General features: G+C 39.5%; 2 protein-coding genes, 1 long non-coding RNA gene and 3 other non-coding genes across 7 annotated transcripts; 1 reads left to right on the forward strand and 5 right to left on the reverse strand.

Moving 5' to 3' along the window:
• Window positions 1-205: 205 nt before the first annotated feature.
• LOC103972132 (uncharacterized) lies at window positions 206-6,654 on the reverse strand. Of its 2 annotated transcripts, XM_009386345.3 has the most exons (13): window positions 6,049-6,355; window positions 5,867-5,927; window positions 4,585-4,691; window positions 3,646-3,714; window positions 3,483-3,537; window positions 3,311-3,358; window positions 3,021-3,178; window positions 2,646-2,884; window positions 2,302-2,392; window positions 2,094-2,222; window positions 1,812-1,965; window positions 819-913; window positions 206-719 (listed from the first exon to the last, which is right to left on the reverse strand). In XM_009386345.3, the coding sequence occupies exons 1-13, from the start codon at window positions 6,310-6,312 to the stop codon at window positions 537-539; spliced, it is 1,653 nt and encodes a 550-aa protein (XP_009384620.2). In that variant the 5' UTR covers window positions 6,313-6,355; the 3' UTR covers window positions 206-536. The 2 variants fall into 2 exon arrangements, 1 of the variants encoding a protein (XP_009384620.2); XR_010502358.1 differs by lacking the exon at window positions 206-719 and having other exon boundaries at window positions 818-913; window positions 1,812-1,895; window positions 6,049-6,654.
• Window positions 6,655-7,099: 445 nt separating this feature from the next.
• Window positions 7,100-7,498, reverse strand: LOC103972133 (E3 ubiquitin-protein ligase ATL23-like). The gene has a single exon (XM_009386346.3). It carries the CDS (start codon window positions 7,496-7,498, stop codon window positions 7,100-7,102), a length of 399 nt encoding a protein of 132 aa, XP_009384621.1.
• Window positions 7,499-8,578: 1,080 nt separating this feature from the next.
• On the forward strand, window positions 8,579-12,020 carry LOC135652365 (uncharacterized). The gene is made up of 2 exons (XR_010502110.1): window positions 8,579-8,806; window positions 11,724-12,020. It is a non-coding gene; the product is annotated as an uncharacterized LOC135652365 (long non-coding RNA).
• A 1,316-nt stretch (window positions 12,021-13,336) lies between these two features.
• TRNAI-AAU (transfer RNA isoleucine (anticodon AAU)) lies at window positions 13,337-13,410 on the reverse strand. Its single transcript has one exon. It is a non-coding gene; the product is annotated as a tRNA-Ile (tRNA).
• A 94-nt stretch (window positions 13,411-13,504) lies between these two features.
• On the reverse strand, window positions 13,505-13,578 carry TRNAI-AAU (transfer RNA isoleucine (anticodon AAU)). Its single transcript has one exon. It is a non-coding gene; the product is annotated as a tRNA-Ile (tRNA).
• Window positions 13,579-13,672: 94 nt separating this feature from the next.
• Window positions 13,673-13,746, reverse strand: TRNAI-AAU (transfer RNA isoleucine (anticodon AAU)). Its single transcript has one exon. It is a non-coding gene; the product is annotated as a tRNA-Ile (tRNA).
• Between the last annotated feature and the right edge of the window lie 6,949 nt (window positions 13,747-20,695).

Consider the following 20,695-nt stretch of genomic DNA (forward strand, 5'->3'; position numbering starts at 1 on the left):
ATAATGAAAGACTGCCATCTCAGTGAAGACGAAGACCTCGACTACATGCACGATACGATCACTGCGAATCGTCACCGGTTCTTATTCCGATTTTGATCGATTCGATTTCCGATACAAAACGAACTATGATCACCTTAAGTGACATCAATTCGATCCAACCAATGTCGGGAAATAAACGTGAAACACGAAATCTGTTACCACATCATCGTTAAATCAAAATCTTCACTGATTTATGCATCAACAACAGTGTGTTAGTGTATCAATACACAAATTTCATCAATCTTCTCTCTTAATTACCACCATTACTGTGGCTTAAGAATACTCTCTCTACACAACCTTCTGGTGTACTGCAATCACATACAATAAAAATGGTGCACTATATTTTCTCCACTGTTGTGGCTTTTCAGTGTGATTTCTGAGGTACAAGACATGGTCCAAGACATGTCATAACAACCAATACTATGTTCTTTCCTAGTATCTTTTCTAACTTGTAGAATCTTAAGCAGTAAATATTCTCGAGTTCTTGATACTTACTACTAGAGAAAGAAATCAAATGAGGGAATCTGGGTCCTTATCTCATTCACTCTTCGGTTGAGGCTACGCAGTGTTTGGATGTGAGGTTCATCCTCCTCGACTGCTATTATCTTGGCGAATTCTCCCTCCCCAAGATAGTCCACCACTCTGTTTGCGGCTTCTAATCCGGTCACATATGCTTTCTCCTGCCATGAGCCACCGGATGGTCATGTCGTTTTGATTTTCATTTTGTCTTTGTTTTCTCAATGTATTTTTCTCTTCTTGCAGTAAGTTACAACACTTACCTTCGACCATGATCCGTGTCGGGTGACTATCCAGTCTCCAGCCATAAACAAGTTTGGAAACGTAGTCGAGCCACGCAGCATGTGCTTGTAGGAACCTGCATATCAATTTGGCTTAAATGGGTTGCTCTAATGATCTAACAGAAATGAAAAAAAACAAAAACAAAAGGACAATAGCAATAACATTTATGGGTTGAAAGACTTGGAGGTGGTAAACTTGACCTGCTGGGATAAAAATATGCGTCGTATGGGGCGTCAACAATTCTCCTAGTTCTTATTATCTCATTGCTATATAAACAGATAAGGCAGGTTCGAAAAGAAAAGTTACAAAGAAACACTCGATTGGAGTCGCCAGAAATTAGATGTCAATAATATCAAAATTAAGTTTCATCAGACATTAGATATCTTACAGGAATACTCAAAACTTATCAGAGTATTAATGACAAGTTATTAATTAACACCACCCTAAACATAAACAACTGACCAAATGACCACAGGCTAAATTCCAATGTAACAAGTCCAAGGCCATCCAGATGATACACAGCTTGGGTGATGAAATCGCTTCATCAGTTGTAATTAGGCTTGCCAAGGTTTCATAAATCTGTTAAGGTTCGCAGTGAAGGATCATATATTCAAAATACTGCTTTAAATATCCACCGAGAACTGGGGGGGGGTGGATTCGGTTTGTTATCTTAATACTGCATGACATAGCTGGTATGCCCCTGTGCCAGGCAAAAATTGGCCTGACCAGAGAAAAATTGCTGACACCGCTAAAACATGTCATGGCAACACTCCTCATAGAACTCATAGAACAAAGCGAGTAGTGGAGCATATTAAGGAAGAGGAATTTGTCATAACCTGAATTGTTACTTAGAGAACCTGAAAGGGTAGAGTATGGCTATTGGTACAATATCTTGCAGCATTTTTATCCTTCCAGAGTATAGCATAGACAATATGCATCACAAAAATTCCAGAATTTCGGTATCACAACAGTACCTGGAAAGAAGTGAGTAGCAGATTTGGCATGTCTGACTACATTTTGCTGCATCACAATGGCTTCTTTAAATTCTTGCACACAACCTGAAAGATATGCCACCACTTTTTTAACAATTTGTTCATCTTTTAATGGCAACAGCTGGTTGGCATAATACTGCAGTGAACAAAACAAGCAGAGGTAAAATTTTTGGAAATTCAAGAACTCCAAATATTTAGAAATAGCAGTTAGGTTATTGCATTCTCACTGCCAACCAAAGATGATATTTGCAATTTGGAACTCACAATTTCAGCCTCCAAAACTGTTGCCAGTTCATCTTGATATTCATCATATATTGAGTTCAAATCAAAGAAAGTCCAGCTGATTGAATCATCAGATCCAAAGCAAATGTTGACTGCATTTGGAACTTTGACCTAGTAACTATTGAATCAGTGCATCTTCAAAATTCAAATATATATGCTAAATTAGAAACAAATAGGCATCATTGTTCACCTTCCTATCGAACCATAATTTAACAGAGATCACATCGATGGCAGCCAGGTTAAGAACACTTAGGAATTCCTGCCGTGATTGTAGCACAGGACTACATGAAAATAAACAGTCAAGAAAAGAAAGGAACGATGACTGCCGTTTTGCTTTTGATAGAGCATTATGCAACGAAGAGTATAATTGTGCTGGAATTTAAAATGCTGACATTGAAGGTTCAAAATACCACAGAGATTTGCTTACATGATAACACAGGACAACCACTAACTAAATGATAAGAAACCCAACAATCATTCTTTTTTCCTTTTTCTCCCTATTGTCTGGTGATGACATGGTAATATCTTCCGTACCTGCTCAGAATAGTGGACTGGATAGTGGAGATACCAACTGCTAGGACAAATGCATCAGCCTTATATACTTCTTGTCCGCATACTAGTCCAGAGATGCAACCGGTATCTTCATTTATGATAAAATCCGTCACCCTTTTGTTTTCCCAAAACTTTAAGCCATTTAATCTCATTGACTCGAGCCATGGCAACAAAATTTTTTCTTCAACAGCACCATGGCACCATGCAACGTCAAAATTTTTCTGTACAAGGGAAAAGAGTATAAGATCTCTCAGAATCTTGTACGAGATTGTCATGAAAGATCTCACTTGTCGAGGCAATAATAACTTATGTACACTGTAGAAAGAAAACCTTGACATTTTCTCGACATAAATTCACCTGATGAGAAAGAATGTAGTAATAAAGCATTCCTAAGGTTGCAGCTGCACTACATTGCTCTGCAGGAGCAAACAAGCCAGCATGAAGGAATGGCTCGAAAACCTCCTGGAAGAGCTTTTCTGAGCACCCATATTGTTTAAAAAGTTCCCTTGAAGTCACTGTCATTTAAAATTCCTTGATCAAACTCTAGAATGTTTGATCCTCGGTACTTCATCAGATATTAACAAAAAAATTCTCATAGCACAATTTGTAGCTCTCTATGTCACATGGGATATAGATGTTTCCCTCACTTGTGTCATATCTTCTCCAAGCAGTATCAGTGTTGTCAAAGTCAATAACTGCATCGTGAAGAAAACATTAGATGGTTGATAATCGTCAATGATGAAAACAAAAGCATAACACCAATTCTGTCCTTTATGACAAGATCGACCTTCATTAAAACGTAAAGGACTCAATAAGTACCTGCAGATATAAGAGGAACTGAAGTTAATCGGTCCACCAAGGGAAGATTAAGAAACTGTATAAATATAAAAGTCAGTTTTAACAAGGAGATTATCAATAAAAAGATCTACATTGGTAATATTACTAGATCCCAGCAGCAAACTTGAGCTTATTCAAGGCATACTTCTGGGTATAATAGGGCTCCAAAGGGAGTTGGTAGCCAAGGAAGATCTTGAAATACAGGAAATTTGACCTGCATATTGGTGATCACAGACAAAGCTGTTGAATAAGTATTAACTCTAGCACTATCTAATTGAAAACACATTCTATAAAATCAAACCTACTTGTCTAACATGCCAACGTGAGAGTATATAATACTTGTTCACAGTAATGATATAGGTATACTAATAGGAAAATATCATATTCATAATAAATGGTCAGATAATGTATGTGCAAAGGCATCAATATATGTTCATCTTGATCAATAGTGACATAGGTGAAAATAATATGGCATAAAATAAGTCACACTTTATATTGGTAAATAGCAAAAATATATATTGTCATTGAAACAAAAGCTAGAGTTTCAATTGCTAAGTAAACTGAATGAGTCAAGATGTTATACTTGAGAAGATATGATAATATGGTTTGATGTTCTGGTCAAAAGGATGAAATCATACTAGTCGGTATTAGGAAAAAACTACAACTGGTATTCGCACCAATATTCTGAAGAACAAATTTGGGAATATGCTAAAAAATCTCCAAATAAGACAAGGATTCTTTCTCAAAACTGGGTGTTTAACCAGATATCAGATATCATTCCATGAGCAGTAATGTTACACAAAGGTCCTCACTACTATAAGTTATTCTAATAAAACATCAAGGACCTTAAATGTCTGAGGACTTCCCTGACTAATAAAGAGAGACATAATATGTATAACCAGAAATGATGAACTAAAATATAAATATCACATTAAGTTTAGTTTCTGTTTAACATATTCAGAGTTTGAGAAGACAAAAGAACACTAGAGACTTCTAAATGCAACTCAAAAATAAATGAGACAAAAGGAACATGTTGACTCCAACAGATTTGGCATTATTAAGGTAGTACATGACTAAAGAGTACCTCCATGCCTGCTGGGGAGTAAAGGGCAGACTTCATCCAATTGGTAAAACACTGGATTCCTAGTTCATCGATAACAGAGAATATGTTACGGTATGGACGCCAAAATCCTGCATGTTGGCATGTCAGTTTTCTCTTATGATAAGTGAAAAATCAACAAAAAATGTAAATATTGTATGCCTTTCATTTAGAAGGAAGGTATCTGGGATTATAAAAGTTGGATATCACTGAACACAATATATTCCATGATAATTTGATAGAAACTAATTATTTTACAGTATACCGGCAACAACCAGCTGCCAGCAAAAATTGCTGAAGATGCTAGGTGAGCTGTTGAATCAAGCAAGAGAGACTGAAAGAGAATGAATAAAAATAGCACTAGAAAGTAGACGCAGAATCTCTTCTTAAAAAAAAATGCTGTATTTGTTAAAAGTAGAAATATAAAATGCATGGGTGAAGTAGAAAGTAGAAACCATCATCATTCAACAATCTTACCAATAAACATGGGTCCAGTTAATAACATAACTCAGATAGGATGGAGAAGGCTCCATGGAAGTTGTGACAGATTCTGTATGATCAGTTGTTACTCTAGTGGACAAGCTAATGTTGGTGCAACTTGAGGTCAAGGCAAGTCTAATCAAGATAGGATCAATAGGAATTGACCATAAAACACGAATTCAAGGATTTTAATGTTGGGTGAAGCAACCAACACTATCTTGGCTTGGATCAGTAGAACTCATGGGATTGATGTGGCATGAGCACTATCCCAATCAATGCATACTAATCTCATTTGGAAGTGCTGTAAGCACATCCTTGACATAATTACAGGATACCACACTAATACCCAGGTTGGCTAGCACAAAACAGTTGATGCCTCTCCAGATTAGCATTTTTTGGATGAAAGTGTATAAGGATTATACCCAGGATAACTAGTCGACAAGAACATTCAAGGATTATACCTATCCTTGAGCTCCCTCGCTAATTCGAAGTGCACAAGATATAAACACCAGTAAGCTATATCTTTGTGGACAGCCCTTAAGATCCAAAAATTTGTGCACATGTGTTCTTAATCCATTCTGTCAGTCCTTGCACATAAGAGATATATTCGGAAATATATCTATATTTAGGCCATTACATATGAGATGATTTTTTTTTACAGAAAAGATGCACCTCAGAGTTTGCAGATAGAGTAACACAATTATACAAGATGGAATTGGATGGATGGAACGATTGGAAAGAAGCGGCTACGTTTTCGTGAAACGTGAAGCATCAAGGCAAAGCGTACCTCTGATGCCGATTTCTTCAGCGGGGCCGCTTCCGGATTCGAGGAGGGTGACATCAAATCCCTGGCGCCAAGAAACGAAGAGAAGTGACGCCAAAATAAGATCCAACACAAAGATGTCTCCGTGGCTTCTTCTTGAGGTCCCACAGAGAAGAACCCGCTGGAGGGAAGGAGTAACTACGAACCTGCTTGCAGAGGTGGTGAGCGGAGGCGAGGCCGGCCCAGCCGGCGCCGACGACCACCACCTTCTTCCGGCTGTCGGCGTGCGGAGCGGGGCCGGAGGAGGGGGCGGAAACCTCAGCTCGAGTGCGGCGGTAGCCGTGCCTTGGCCTCCGGACGGGGGCCAGAAAGCGAGCAGCTGTGAAGAAAGTAGAACCAGAGGCCCACATATCGCTCGACGCTCGCTCCCTCTCGCTTCTACCGCCCTCTCGGTTTTCGTTCATACTCATTCGTCTCTCTCTCTCTCTTCGTTTATGGGCATCAAGCCCATACGAGCGACCGGTGGCGACGACCCTACCACGTCGAACGATGATACGATTTTGAATGAACGGGTGTCGATGCGACACGTAGAAGCAAATCATGGATGGAGCACCGCATATCGAAACAGAATGTGTTCGGTAATTTTAGTGTTCTTTATATATTTATGCGCACTAAATGATCTCAGTTACCAAAAACTTGGAAGTTTAGCTGAAACCTTATACTATCTAATGGTGTTAGAGAGCTTTGTTTGTGTACAAAAGGATACGCTCACGTTGAACTCATTGCTAACAGTGCTTTATGAGCTTGTAGTCATAGGAAGGGTTGCCATTAGTACCTGCATTGAAGTCCACCACCTTCATTTCCCTTTCTTCCAAACCACTGGCGACGCTATTGTTCCTCGGGATGGTATGCATTCAGTTGGTGCTTATTTGCTGTCATCATTACTACATATGATCTTCACATAATAATTCTATATTTCACTTGCTTTCGCATAAATCATATTGCCTTGTGGTCTAAACATATTACTGTCTCACACACACACACACACACACACACAAAGATATATACATATATATAGATAAAAAGAGAGAACATAATCGATGAATAGAACTAAATAACGTATTTGATTACCTGTAGCTCAATCACAAGACCTACGGAATCAAATTGAAGAAGAAAAGGAATTATGCTAGAATGGTGTATTCCTATTAAAAGAACAGGCAAAGAGGAGGGGAGAGAGAGAGCAAAACTGCAGCGTTATCAAGCAGACAAGACCACCTGTAGGGGGACCGAAGGCGGAGGAGGAGGAGGGTGGAGGTAAGCGCGGCAGAGGGGGCAGTCCGGGTGGGCCGAGAGCCAGCGGTCGGCGCAGGGCCGGTGGAAGGCGTGGCGGCAATCGGGCAGCACCCGGGCCGCCTGCCCTGCCTCGATGTCCTCCAGGCACACCGCGCACTCCTGGCCGGCCACCGCACCGCCGTCCGCCGCCCCGCCGAGGCGCTCCAGTTCCGCCGTCGACAACCCCTTCCCGCCCTTCTCCCCCTCCCCGTTCTGCAGAATCGACGACCACAGAATGCACATGTACACCATGAACACCACGCCGATCCCGAAGCACATCAGAAACATTGCAACGAACAGAAACAACAGCGCCATCATCTCCATCCCCCCTCTCTCTCTCTCTCTCTCTCTCTCTCTCAAAGACACACACACACAGAGAAGAGACTCTAAAAAGGTGGAAACAGGGAAACGGCGAAGAATGGTCAGACTGACGGGAACGGAAGAGGCAGGAGAGATCGCACGGCCTGGATCGACAGATGGATGACTTCGGGATGGCACTAGCTCAGAGGAAGAGGAGGAGAAGGTGGAGGAACGGGAAGTGTAGATCGGCAGGCGAAGCCGATTCGTCGTGGGAAGGCTTGAGGAGGGGTGAAACCTGCGGGGTGGGGCTGCTGCGTCCCTCTCGCCCCTCTCGTGTACCGTTTGCCCCACAGCCGGCTCACGTTCCTCACGAGGAAGGAAGAAACGACATGGGCGTGGACTCGGCCGAGAAATGTTACGTGTCGCGTGATGCGGTGCGCGTTATGACGCTTCCGTATTCTGATGGAGGCGAGAGGTGGGTCCTGTAGGTGGAGACATTCCTAATCCTGTGCCTTCTCTTGGACTCGCGTTGTTTGATCGAGGACCGACGCCGTTGCCGCAAGGGTGTGGAGCCACGCGTCTCCCTCAAGACAGGAAGCACGTATGACGTAATCCATGACATCGACGGAGACGTGTGGGTCCCCTGTCATTATGACCAGTAAAACCGTAGTTGACCTGTGGGCAAAGCACTTTTCAGAGTAGCTGAACAATCCTTCACCTCTGTTGTGGATTCATAAATTATTTCTTATATCAAATTAATCTTTCAATTAATTGTTTCATGATAATCAAATTATTCTATCATATATCATCAGAGATCACCTCAACGATTTCCTGTTTTCACTATAAAATTATCGTAGGCTGGATAGTAATAAACATAATATTAATACCTCTTTACTCATATTAATACCTCTTTACTCATAATATTAATAAACATAATATTAATACCTCTTTACTCACAATATTAATACCTCTTTAGGACCCAAATCGCATCTCGGCCCGTCTTGGTAGGGTCCTCAGGTAGCCACGTCGGTCGAGAGGAGGGTATAAAAGACGGGCAATATTTAGATGAAAGGGATTTCTCGGAAAGTGATCCAGAAAGTTCCATTCAATTCCTTGATAGTATTCTCGTGGGGTGGTTAGATGGTTGCAACGCGCCTCGATCGAGAGAGAGGGAGAGAGGGAGAGAGAGAGAGCTCCCGTATCCTCGTCAAGGTCATCGATCATCGGAACTAGGAAGTCCTTGCCGATTCCGACGACGCTGACTCCGACGCGAGCCCTCGGACGCCGCGTTCGTCGAAGTCGACCGAGCCACTCTCTACGACACGCATCTTGGTTCGGCACTCTCCCTTTTCACGCCCCTCTGAACTTGGCCTTTAGATGCGTTCGTCTATGGCGTTTTTTGACGATCGGCAGTGGTTCTTGAGATGCTGGTTCTTTTTCTTTCTACTTCTTGACTTAGCGATAGGTCTCGGTTCCTTTATCTTTATGCTTCTTGACTGGGGCGTTAGATGATTCGATTCAACTTGGTACTTGTCGGTTCTTTCTCCTTATGCTCCTTGATTCTGCAATAGGTTGTTCTGCTTGATATGTTGATATGTTGGTTCTTTTTCATAGTGCTTCTTGGTAATAGATGCTGGTTCTTTTTCGATTCGCATGTTATGACAGTCTTTAGTTTGTATTCCGATTGATTTTTTTTTTTATTTAGTGCCTATATCGATGTTGGTTGATTAGTTGCAAGCCTTTATGACACTCATCTTTAGCTGCATTCCTCTGTGGCGTTCTTTCTCAGTTCGCTCGGAAGTGGTTCTTGATATCTTAGTTCTTTTCTTTGTATTTAATGGCTTTGTGATAGGTTGTGGTTTCTGTTTTTATGCTTCTTGATCTTCCGTCGGTATGGTTCTTCGATTCGAGTTTTGGCCGATCCGTGGATTTGTTCGGTTCCTCCTGAGTTTCTCCCGATCTTTGTGGATACTTGTAGCATACTTGCTGTCTTGTCTAAATTCATGACCAACGATAGGTGGAATATAGATAAGTTGTACTCCTCTTTCTCTTGCTTCTGCTCGATTCTGCAACAGGTTGTTCTGCTTTATATGTTGGTTCTTTTTCTTTACGCTTCTTGATTTCCAGATTTTTGGTTTATATTCCGATTGATTCTTTTTCGAATGCCTATACCAATGTTGGTTGATTGTCTGCTAGTGTGATAATCCAGGATGTAGTTTATACGAGTTCGTAATCGAGTTACTTCCTACGACGCGTCAGATAAGAAACTTTTGGTTGATTAGCTGCTAGTGTGATAATTCGGGATGTGATTTGAATCGGATCGAGAAATATGGAAAATATAGTTAGGCTTTAACCCAAATCAATCCGATTGGATGGTTTGGTCCTGTGCGTACTTGGCATCATTGCACCCGAATCACTTTAGTGCTTGGTGTTTAAATTGATGGGTATTGATAAGGGTAAAAATGACGATGTGACACGCCATGACGTCAGCCATGTCTGGATAACACACTGCCCGAGGAAGTCGACATTAACACCTAACTCAGGCTTGGTTCTTCACGCCACGCTAACCCCATGTCAGACGCTATCAGCCTACCTCCTGCAAGCAGCCACATCAGGTAACATCAAACTCATCTATAAATACCCTAGAGTTCTAAACGAACGGGGAGAGGAACACAAGCACAACGCACTCGGAGGCATCTCGTCCTCCAAAACCCTCTCCACATCGCAAACTTGATCGTCGGAGGGGTCGGGTCGAGCTCCCAGCCCGACCTGTGTGCAGGTGCGAGACGGTGTTGCCTCTTCCCGACGCTGCGGCAGAGCTTCCTCCCGACCCGACCTCCCAACCCGAACCACTATGCTCGGCCGCCGAGAGACCCCGAGGGACGTCGCTCGAGATCCCCGACATCCGGACCCCCGAACCGAGCCGTGACGGCCCCGAGGCCACGGCTTAAATAGATGCCCCCCGCATTAGGTATATAAAGTGGAATAATCTTTGTATATGAACAAATACTAACAGGCCAAAGCAAAATTAAATGAAATCACAATTAAATAGGACACCAAGATATATGTGAAAAAACTTAAAATCACATGGTAAACTAGAGATAATCCACTATGAAAATAATGAATATATAAATCTCAATCTCTCGCCCAAAACTAATAATCATAAGAGAATAACTAGGATATAAGGATCACGTCACTGTTCACAATATCTAAAATCTCCTCAAGTAATCATAGCAAGAGTTTACTGTAGATTTAATTTAATCAAGAACACTGCTAGATGATTGAGAACATTCTCTTGTGTTGTCTTTGGTTTTTTCTCTTTTTTTCTTTTTTTTTCTATCTTTCTTTCTGTATTGCTATAGTTTTCTCTCAAAAATATAGTCACCTGAATCCCAAAACGTGGTCACCACACCCTTCTTATATTAATCTTGGTTATGTTAAGAGATTTAAGAAATTTCCATTCAGGAGTTCTCCATAGTCTGTTTAGTTAGTACATGGGACTCCGCTCCTCTTTATAGATGTAGTGGTAGTAGTAGCTGTTTAGTTGGCTGCGATCATCGAGAGCGAGTGGACGGTAGGAGTTCGGGCATGAGGCGACGGGAGCCATGGAATCGCGGACCATGGCCACTTTTCGAGAATGACTGCGCCGGAAGCGGATTCCCCCCTCCACAACGATCACTACACAACTACTTCATCCCCCTCTGACTCCAGCGATGACGTCCCCGAGTCCTCGGTCACGCGTTCACCGACCCACGCTCTACCACCTTATCTTGGTTCGGCTCTCTCCCTTTTTATGCCCATTTGAGATTGGTCTTTTAGTTTTTGTTCCTCGTGGCGTTTTTTCGCTGTTTGATAGACAGTGCTTCTTGAAATTGTGGTTCTTTAATCTTTTTAGTTCTTGGTTTTGCGACAGGTTTTGGTTCCTCTACTTCTGGCGATAGGTCTTGTATATTTTTCTTTGTGCATCTCGATTTTTCAAAGTTGGCTTGATTATTCATATTGATGCTTTGTACTCTCTTTATCCTCCTTGATTTTGTATTAAGCTATTATGATTGCTTGATACGTTCGTTTCATGCTTTTTGAGATGCTGGATGCTGCTTCTTTTTCCTTTTCAGTTGTTGATTTTGCGATCGGTTTTGGGTCCTTTCCTTCGTGCTTCTTGATCTGGCGATAGGTCTTCTTTTTTCTTTTCTTAGTACTTGAACTTTCATAGATGGTTCGATTAATGTCGATGCTTTTGCGCTCATAGGATTTTGCCCTTCTAGGCTTGCTACAGATTGACGTAAAAAACAAAGAAGTAGCACAGGCATTACAAGTCACGCGGGTGATCACATATTTGGGCACATCCCTTCCTGTCAATATATCGGAGAAGTGAGTGGATGATAGAGCATTCTATGGTATAGCAGTTAAGTCTCCATTGACTCCCGTTGTGAAGTAACATATACTTGACTGGTTGTGGGAAAAAAATTTGTGCTGTAGAGTTTTTGTGCTATGATAACATAACATTTGGAGGTATGAGAATTAGTTGAATAACATTTGGAACCAATCAACCATGGAAGAGATTTTTGTGCTGTAGAGTTTCAAATAATATATCCAATTCTGCTGGTATTCCAGTCAATGATCCCATCTTATGTTACGTACCACCTGATCCTTACTCGTGCAACTTTTCAAAGAGATGGGCTGCCATCAGGCTGATTTCCTCGGCTTTGCTGAACCATATGCAATACTTCCCCGGGTCAACAAATATGATAGCTGAAAATGGACACCGAAACGCTTGCTTTAGAGCTGGATCCAGTGCTACTAAATGTACACAATGACATTTTCAACAAAGTTTGAACCTTCAAACGAACACCAAAAATTAAAAAAGTTGACAATATAATCTAAAACGAAAAAATAATTGACACCATTTGAAAGTGTCATTCTAAAACTCAAGGCTGCTTCGTTCTCCATCGTTTATGAAATCAGAACATATATTGATTTTTTCTTGTCATTCTAAAACTTGTCCTCGGGTAAATTTTTTCTCTTCATAATTTTGTGAAGGTCTTTTTTTCTCATGGTTTTACTTTGGTAACGTGATCAACAATTTACATAGCGAAGAAGTGAAATGAATCTATGATTGAAGCAGTACCAGTCACTTTCTCTCTCTCTCGCTCTCTCTCTCTCCCTCTCTCTCTCAACGTTCAATGCAGCCGGCCGTACAGGTGTGGGATCAGTAAAATCCCATATTGTCAAAACGTGAATAACTTGGCCGAAACACTAAAAACAATAATAATCCCATGAACACATTCCACTGAACGCGTCAGAATGCCAAATGTGTTTTTATTTTTAATAGGCAGAAAAGCTATAAAAACCACGCAAATTTTTGTTAAAATCATTAGGTGCCCCGATTGGTTTTTGGAGCTCATGAACAAATGAATCAATTATTTCTAATATTCTTAATTTTAATATTCTCTTTTGAAAAAATTCTGATACCTAAGTATAATTTGAATTATTTTGAAATCAAACTATTTTTTATGCATATAAATCAAACTATTTTTTATGCATATAAATGAAATTTCAAGAAGTGACTTACCGGATAATTAAGTTATAACTACGGTATTTAAACCCTCGGACACAAAAAGCTTCTCAATTGGTTAGATATGCAAATTTGAAATTAGAAACACTACAATTAGAAACGTGAGTGCTATAATTAAAATTAGAAACACTAAAATTAAAATCACACTAAGTTAAACACTATTTCAATTACATTAATTTAAATAAAAATAAATTTTCAAAAAGATTAATGTAATAACAATTAAAAATAAAAATATTCAAAGAAAAAACATGACAATTTTCAAAAAGATTAATGTAATAACAATTAAATGGCCCATGCAGGTTTCGAACCTGCGACCTTCGCGTTATTAGCACGACGCTCTAACCAACTGAGCTAATAGGCCAATATATTTAATTTCACATGACAATAAAATTGAGTAATATATTCAAAGAAAAAACATGACAATTTTCAAAAAGATTAATGTAATAACAATTAAATGGCCCATACAGGTTTCGAACCTGCGACCTTCGCGTTATTAGCACGACGCTCTAACCAACTGAGCTAATAGGCCAATATGTTTAATTTCACATGACAATAAAATTGAGTAAAATATTCAAAGAAAAAACATGACAATTTTCAAAAAGATTAATGTAATAACAATTAAATGGCCCATGCAGGTTTCGAACCTGCGACCTTCGCGTTATTAGCACGACGCTCTAACCAACTGAGCTAATAGGCCAATATATTTATTTTGACATAAAAATAATTTTAGATATATAATTTAAAGAAAAAAAATGAAAATCTTTTTTTTTTTTTTGACGAGTTTGTCTTCCATCTGCTTCATACAAAAAGATGCAGCATTTTTCTACTTCTCCCTTCATTTTTCTGACCATATCTTCCACTGTAACTTTCCCTGACCCACCCTCATATTTCTTCCACCATGTCTCTCCCAGGACTGAGAACCATCTCTATGCATTTCATTTCTTTGAAAATATCAATCTCCCCCTTTTGTCATTCCAAAAATATAGCATCGACTATTTCACTCTCATCAAAAGTTTAATTATCAGTGGCTCTACAACTGTAGCTTCGACCACCATAACCAGCACTGCTACATTCATCATGCTGCATAGATAGCCTTGATTGCTATATAGATTTACTTAATCGAAGGAATGGGTCCAAACAAGGATGCAGCTACACAAGGAGGAAAATGGATTTTTATGCGATGAACTATACAAGTAGGACCAACAACATCAAACCATAATGAGATGCACGTTCCTTTTCCTCCCACCGCTTTTCTGGCAAAAACATATTTAGATCGTATGCAACATCTGATTTGAGGACTGAGACAGTGCTAGAATAAATTTTTAATAGAAACATAAGAAAAGTCACCCTCAGACACAAAAAAGCTTCTCAAGTAGTTATAACTACTTGAGAAGAATCAACTAAACATACTGAATACCAATTAAAAAAATAATAATAATCAAACAATTAAAGATAGATATGTAAATGCAAACCATTGCCAAATTAAACGTGAGGCTACGATATTGCACAATAGCAGAACCTGTGGCACAAAGTATCACTTCGGACAAATATTCAACAAATCAACCCTAGAAACTTTTATTAAAAGTGAGGTTGGTTTGTGCAATATATCGAAAAAAATTAGGATAACTAATACAAAACAGCAGGTTGGTCACGAAAATTATCTTCTGCAAAAATTAAATCATCACACGTTTGTGTGGAGAGCAGCCCTAGAAATTTTATATAGTGTGATTGTCTACGGTGATGTTAGCTTTTTCATGAATCCTGTCAAACGTCTATTCGTCATCGAGACAAGTTAATAGTTCTTACCATTTCCTGATATGTGTGTCAGCCATCAAAAAAGTGTCTGTTCTTTGGGCAACCCGTAAATGTAACCGAGAGATCAGGCATCATACTATTTCAAATACAGCTTAAAGTAGCCTTTGCCAGGAAACCTGGAAGAGCAAGTTTGGAAATTGCAAGACATACAAGTTATCTTACTCAAAGATACATGAAAAGATCCAATATTAAACAACAAAACGCTCGAGTCATAAATAATATGCACATGCATATGTAGAAGGAAGAGCAGAAGAAAATATGATCAGTGTTACAGAGTAACAAAAGATTTATGAAACCAATTTACTGATCATCAGAATGACTATCAGTGTTATTTTCTCAAATCAAATCAATTAAAGAAAAGTTGTCAAGAAATTTGGAACTATAATGAAGCATCCTCAGCTTCTACGATTCTCATCTTGTTAACCGAGTATTAGCTTTTGCTGTAAATGTATCATAAAATGGCGGCACCGAATCATAATAAAAGAAGCAACGAGAGGTACATAAATTACAGAATATTTAGTATCGAAGAACATTAATCCGTTCCGAGGAAAAATTAATGTCTCTTTAAATGTTGAAGGTGTTTGACATGACATGTCAAGTCATGTCATTTTCTAAAGATAAAGAAGACAGGAAAAAGGACTGAAAACCGTCGTGTCACTAATGATGTAAAAAAGATAGACAGTAATGAACGAAGATATAGCATGACATATCATAATTCATGAACACGACCCTTGAACAGAGGAAACTTGTGAAAACGACGCATACCCAATCGCTTAGAGAAACACGACAATAACCCCGCTGTGGGCTCAAGCTTAGTCGGAAAGGACGATAACAGATACGGACATCTAAACATTATCTAGAATACCCCCGCACCATTTCACCTGAGCGTCAATGTGGATACGAGTTATCGAATGAAAGAAGGTAACGTTTTCGGCCAAAAGCCTCCTTCAACCATAGCAGCAATCTCTGCTAAGTGATGGCATGTACAGCCTCTGGTTTTTAAACTTACCTTACAGTCTCTTTTGCAATCAATTCTTTTCGGAATCTCATTACATAATGCGTGAAGTTTCATTGCGTTACATCTCTCTCTCTCTCTCTCTCTCTCTCTCTCTCTCTCTCTCTCTCTCTCTCTCTCTCTATTTTCTTTTCTTGAAGAACAATTATGTTCTCTGTAAATGTTTTTTATCTTAACGTACTCTTTACCAATCAATTTTTGGGAATCTAATAAGATAATGAATGAAGTTTCAATCGTACTCTCTCTCCCCGAACAGATTTCTGACGCTGTCAAACTTTCTGACAATTTTTTTGGAGAACAACTATGCTCTGTGTAAATCTTTAATTCTTAAAGCACAAAGGACATCAAGAACCAGAACAGCAGTGAGATAGTAGAACCTAATGCAATACATCTGAATACAAAAGAATTTACGTATTCACAATTATTGAAAAAGATAAAGAGAGAAAAGAAAAAGATCATCCGACCGACAACCCTGATTAGAATATTCATCCATGACAATTGGAGCATGAAGCATACGATTATTGGAATATTGAGGAAGCCTATGGTTCCATTAGAAGACAACTGGATTATCAGTTCGCAATCAAAGATGACCGAAAGATGAACCACAGATCTATGGATCAATGATCCCTCTAAAAGAAACGAAACGATTCGACCTAAACGGAAGAGATCAGAAAACTTAAGATCTCACCACCGAAGAATTAGTTCCCGAAGACGACGACTCGGAGAATGCCATCAAAGATCACCGAAAGACGAACTACTAATCTACGGATCTAATGATCTCTCCGAAGAAAAACCCCTGGATTGTGGACCTAAAGGAGAGGAACAGATCAAGAATAGAATCCTAAGATCTCAGCGACACCTCTTCGTCTACCTTGGAATGGGATCTTGAAGATGCACGATCTTTCTTTACGATGAGACTCGATCATCAGATCACCAAAACAAGAACCACTAATCTGCGAAAGTAACGATCCCTAGAAACTAAACGAGAGGGAGAGAGATCAAGAACCTGGGAACCCTGCGTCGTCATGTCACCGTTTCGCTCCATAGAGGGACACTCCACAGAGGAACAGCGATGGACAAAAAGGCGCTCGCCGCCCTTGCACGGTATTTATAGACCTCATCTACATTCAATTGCAACCGTCCGATCTGACATTCCTCCGCGTGGCGCGACCGGCTGATCCAGCGTCACTGATGCGCGCAGAAGAATCGAGAATGTTCCAGGCGCACGGTCGGTTCTGCGAATTGGATCACCGTGAGCGGATCCTCTGTGACAAGCAGACGCCCAGGATAAGAGAGGATCCGAATTCGAAAAGGAAGGGTGTAGTGTAACACAGGATCCGAACCCGATTGAATCGCACTGATTACTTACTTTTGTGGCCGACGGTCCAAAGGAGGCTAATTTAATATTAAGGATACGACGGCACGATTAATCTTGATCGAGTTGGCCGTCGGCATCGTGTCATTTCAAACTTGGGTTAAGATTACATGATTTCGTGCAAGTAACGTTTTAAGACAAGATCTTAAAATATAAGACAAAGCCCATCAAACGACGCGAGAATACAAATATTTGAGGTGCGTTTTTGGACGCGATGGATGCGGACGTAAGTTGACGTCATAAAGGCGGTCGGCGCCCACCGACCCAAAGACGCGAGCATAAGTCTTCCGATGAAAGCGCTTCGAAATGGGGAGACACAGCAGAAAAGAGAGAGGCCCATCAATAAAGCTGTAGGTATAAAGACTTCCTTTTGGTAGTTGTACACGTAAGGGCGGTGCTTCTCGCTTTATTATCTCTGCCAACTAATAATAACTGTCAGTGTATTTATCATACATGTATGAGTGATAAAAATATGGACGAATTCACCAAAAAAAAATTATTTTTTTCTTCCATTCTATCTTTTTTTTTTTTTATGAATCGATCCATATAGGATGAATGAATTTGGTTATGATATTGTATACTATATTATTATTTTTTTGAATAAATAATAAAATATAGTAATATATAAAAACTAATATATTGTTTCTAGTATTGCTGAAAATATTATTATAACATGAAAAATCTAAAAATATGATCATTTACTGAAAAATAAAATAAAATCTAAAAATATTTTTTTTTATAAATTCATCCTAAAATTATTATTATTTGATTAATAAATCTAAGTTGAACAAAACAAAATTGCAGGGATACATGGATCTGTATCGGATGGTCCACATCCAAAGGTGGGTTGCCGCCCCCCTAAGCTACGTGAGTAGGAGAGATATGTCATCATAACTCCACCTCGTTCAACCATTCCTTGTCCTACCCACCATAACTTGGTCTTCTCTCACGCTCTTCTATAAATGAGGGGCTGCGGTGTCTCAGTATGGTGGCCCAAAGGAGAGGAGAGAAAGGGGGTGGCCTTCTTCGTTGTTCCTTCCTGCTCCGGTAACTGATACACTCTCTGATTGATAATAAGACCGAGGGGGCTCACAAATGATCTCAAGCGTTTCCACGGACGGCATCCTCATAGATCAATCGCAGTCGAGTCCAAGAAAAGTTACACTGGCTGTCAACGACGTTACCGGTACCGGAGGAGGATCTGTGAGGAGATCCAGACGTGGTTATCTGAACTCTCTTCCTTCTTTGATTTCCGTTGATGAAAGAGTCGTTCTTCCTCCTCCTCATCATTCCCTTCCAGTCCTTCAACCCCCTCTTCTGCCCCTTCCCCCAACCAGGTCTGCTACGCTCCCGCCAGCCACCAAGGCCGTCATGTTTAGGTCGAGGGGTCGCAGGATGAAGCCGAAGCCTGGTTTAAACTCGAGAAAGGAGACGCTTAACTTTCCAAAAGCCGCTCAGTGTGGATCCCGTGAGCTCGAAGAAGAGCCTAAAAGGAGAGTAGAGAAGGTGACGTTGTTAAACGAGGAAGGAGAAGAGCTGACGACGGAGTTGATCTACTCGCTCTCTCCGCCTCCCTGCAGCCTTCCTCTGCCTAGTTTTATTCTTACTAAGCACAGGGCCACAGCTGCATGCCTCTTGCATCGCTGAAGCAAGAGGAACACTCCAGCTTCGAAGACCATGTCATATACACCTTTCGTTTCTTCTCTTCATCATGTGAGATAGCTCAACAGCATGTTATATAGACGAGTCACATATCAATGAGAGTGTCACTCAACAGCATGTTACATACGGTTAATGAGATCATAAGCAATGGCTATAAACAGCAAAGAGGAAAATATTAGAACACAACCAAAAGTCCAACAAAAATCTTTTTAAAGTTCAAACAAAGGGATTACAATTGACCATGTAGTCGATATCTCGATACTATATTATCTATATTTTAGCATTATATGCTTGGTATATAGTCAAACAAACATTCGACGTCTTAGTGTGACACGTGATTGACATATGCCCAATACTTCAGTGTCACATTGATGATATCACGATATTATGTAGATGTGTTAATTGAATCATTATCATATCTCAGAGTTGGTACGAGAGAAACGTCCAATTGCCCCTTGTGAGAGTAATGCTCCCACGAGCCTCTTATAAAAGCGCCCCCTAAGTATATTTCTTGGACACACTTAATTTGTCTGAATTCTTCGAACCTTAAATTGAGTATCGGATGATATTTGATAAAAATACTCTCGACGTAATTTTATAGGATTTGTTGTATCAAAGTCAAACAGATAAATCATTAAACAAGATTAAAGTGAGACATGCCTAAGAAATCCTTGATAGACTCCAAATCTAACATCCACCTAGAATTAAAAACTTAACATCAAGGCTCACTAAGTTCAATTTATATTAATTCTCCAATTCAAGTCATATATTCACTTTGCCATAAAAAGTAAACTTGAACTAAACGCTAAGATTTTTCTGGAATGATTTGTCTGGTGCTCTCAAGTGCTTTAATTATGATGGCAAATGCTATTGCTTTCGAGTGAGCAAGCAAAACAAAAGATTAGATACTATAATTAATGTTCATAAATATAGCGAGCCTTTTTCCTACAGTTTTTGGGATTTATGATATCCTAATCAAAATCTCTCAATTATAATCAGTCTAAAAAAAACAATTTTTGTTTATCTCTGCTATTATATAGGACATCTGACATATTTTATGTTCAGCTTGGCAACGAATCAATTTAAAAATTGATATTAGTAAAGTTCTTGTTTAGAGGATCATAATTAAAGCGAAGCGATTTTATTTTTAATTATTTTTATTATATTAAATAACATACATAATATTCACACATGCATTAAAACCTAAGATTCAGATAAACGACAAAAACAGGATGGAAGTAAATATAACTCCAAAGATGATGTGTTGTGCAAGTGTATTTAACTCCATCTTTTATATATATATATATATATATATATATATATATATATATATATATATATATATATATATATATATACGTTTCTCCGTCTAATCACTTTAATGCACGTATTAGTAATTTGAGATACATGAGTGTGGATGAAAGTGGTAAAAAAAGTAAACTCATATTCATTGGGTTGAAGATGAGCTTTTATACCTGATCGTAAAGGGATAAAATATTTTATAAAATATTCTATGGAGAGACAATATTTAACCACATCCAATAGTCTTCTCTTGATTTTTTATCCACACGGACGACAAAGGAGGGAGGCAACTTACAACCACCTTGGACGTTTACACATGTGGACAGATGGGTTCACCCAAGACACCACATGATTATCACATGTCAAATAAAGATTGACTGATGATATACTCCATATCATTTGTCCCCCCTTAAGGTGTGCTTCGAGCTCTCACGAGGGGGATCGGAAGTGTGACGTTTAGTTTATCTAACATGTTAA

This window comes from Musa acuminata, chromosome BXJ3-11, assembly GCF_036884655.1.
Source record: "Musa acuminata AAA Group cultivar baxijiao chromosome BXJ3-11, Cavendish_Baxijiao_AAA, whole genome shotgun sequence".
NCBI classification, from domain to species: domain Eukaryota; kingdom Viridiplantae; phylum Streptophyta; class Magnoliopsida; order Zingiberales; family Musaceae; genus Musa; species Musa acuminata.

What these genes read in the sequence shown, in the direction of transcription:
- LOC103972133 (XM_009386346.3), bottom strand. Translation starts at nt 7,498, where the DNA reads ATGGAGATGATGGCGCTGTTGTTTCTGTTCGTTGCAATGTTTCTGATG.
- LOC103972132 (XM_009386345.3), bottom strand. Translation starts at nt 6,312, where the DNA reads ATGAGTATGAACGAAAACCGAGAGGGCGGTAGAAGCGAGAGGGAGCGA. An exon ending in CTCACCACCTCTGCAAGCAG is followed by an intron (nt 5,928 to 6,048) that starts GTTCGTAGTTAC and finishes TCTTGGCGCCAG; the next exon opens with GGATTTGATGTCACCCTCCT. An exon ending in GAGCCCTATTATACCCAGAA is followed by an intron (nt 3,538 to 3,645) that starts GTATGCCTTGAA and finishes ATATTTATACAG; the next exon opens with TTTCTTAATCTTCCCTTGGT.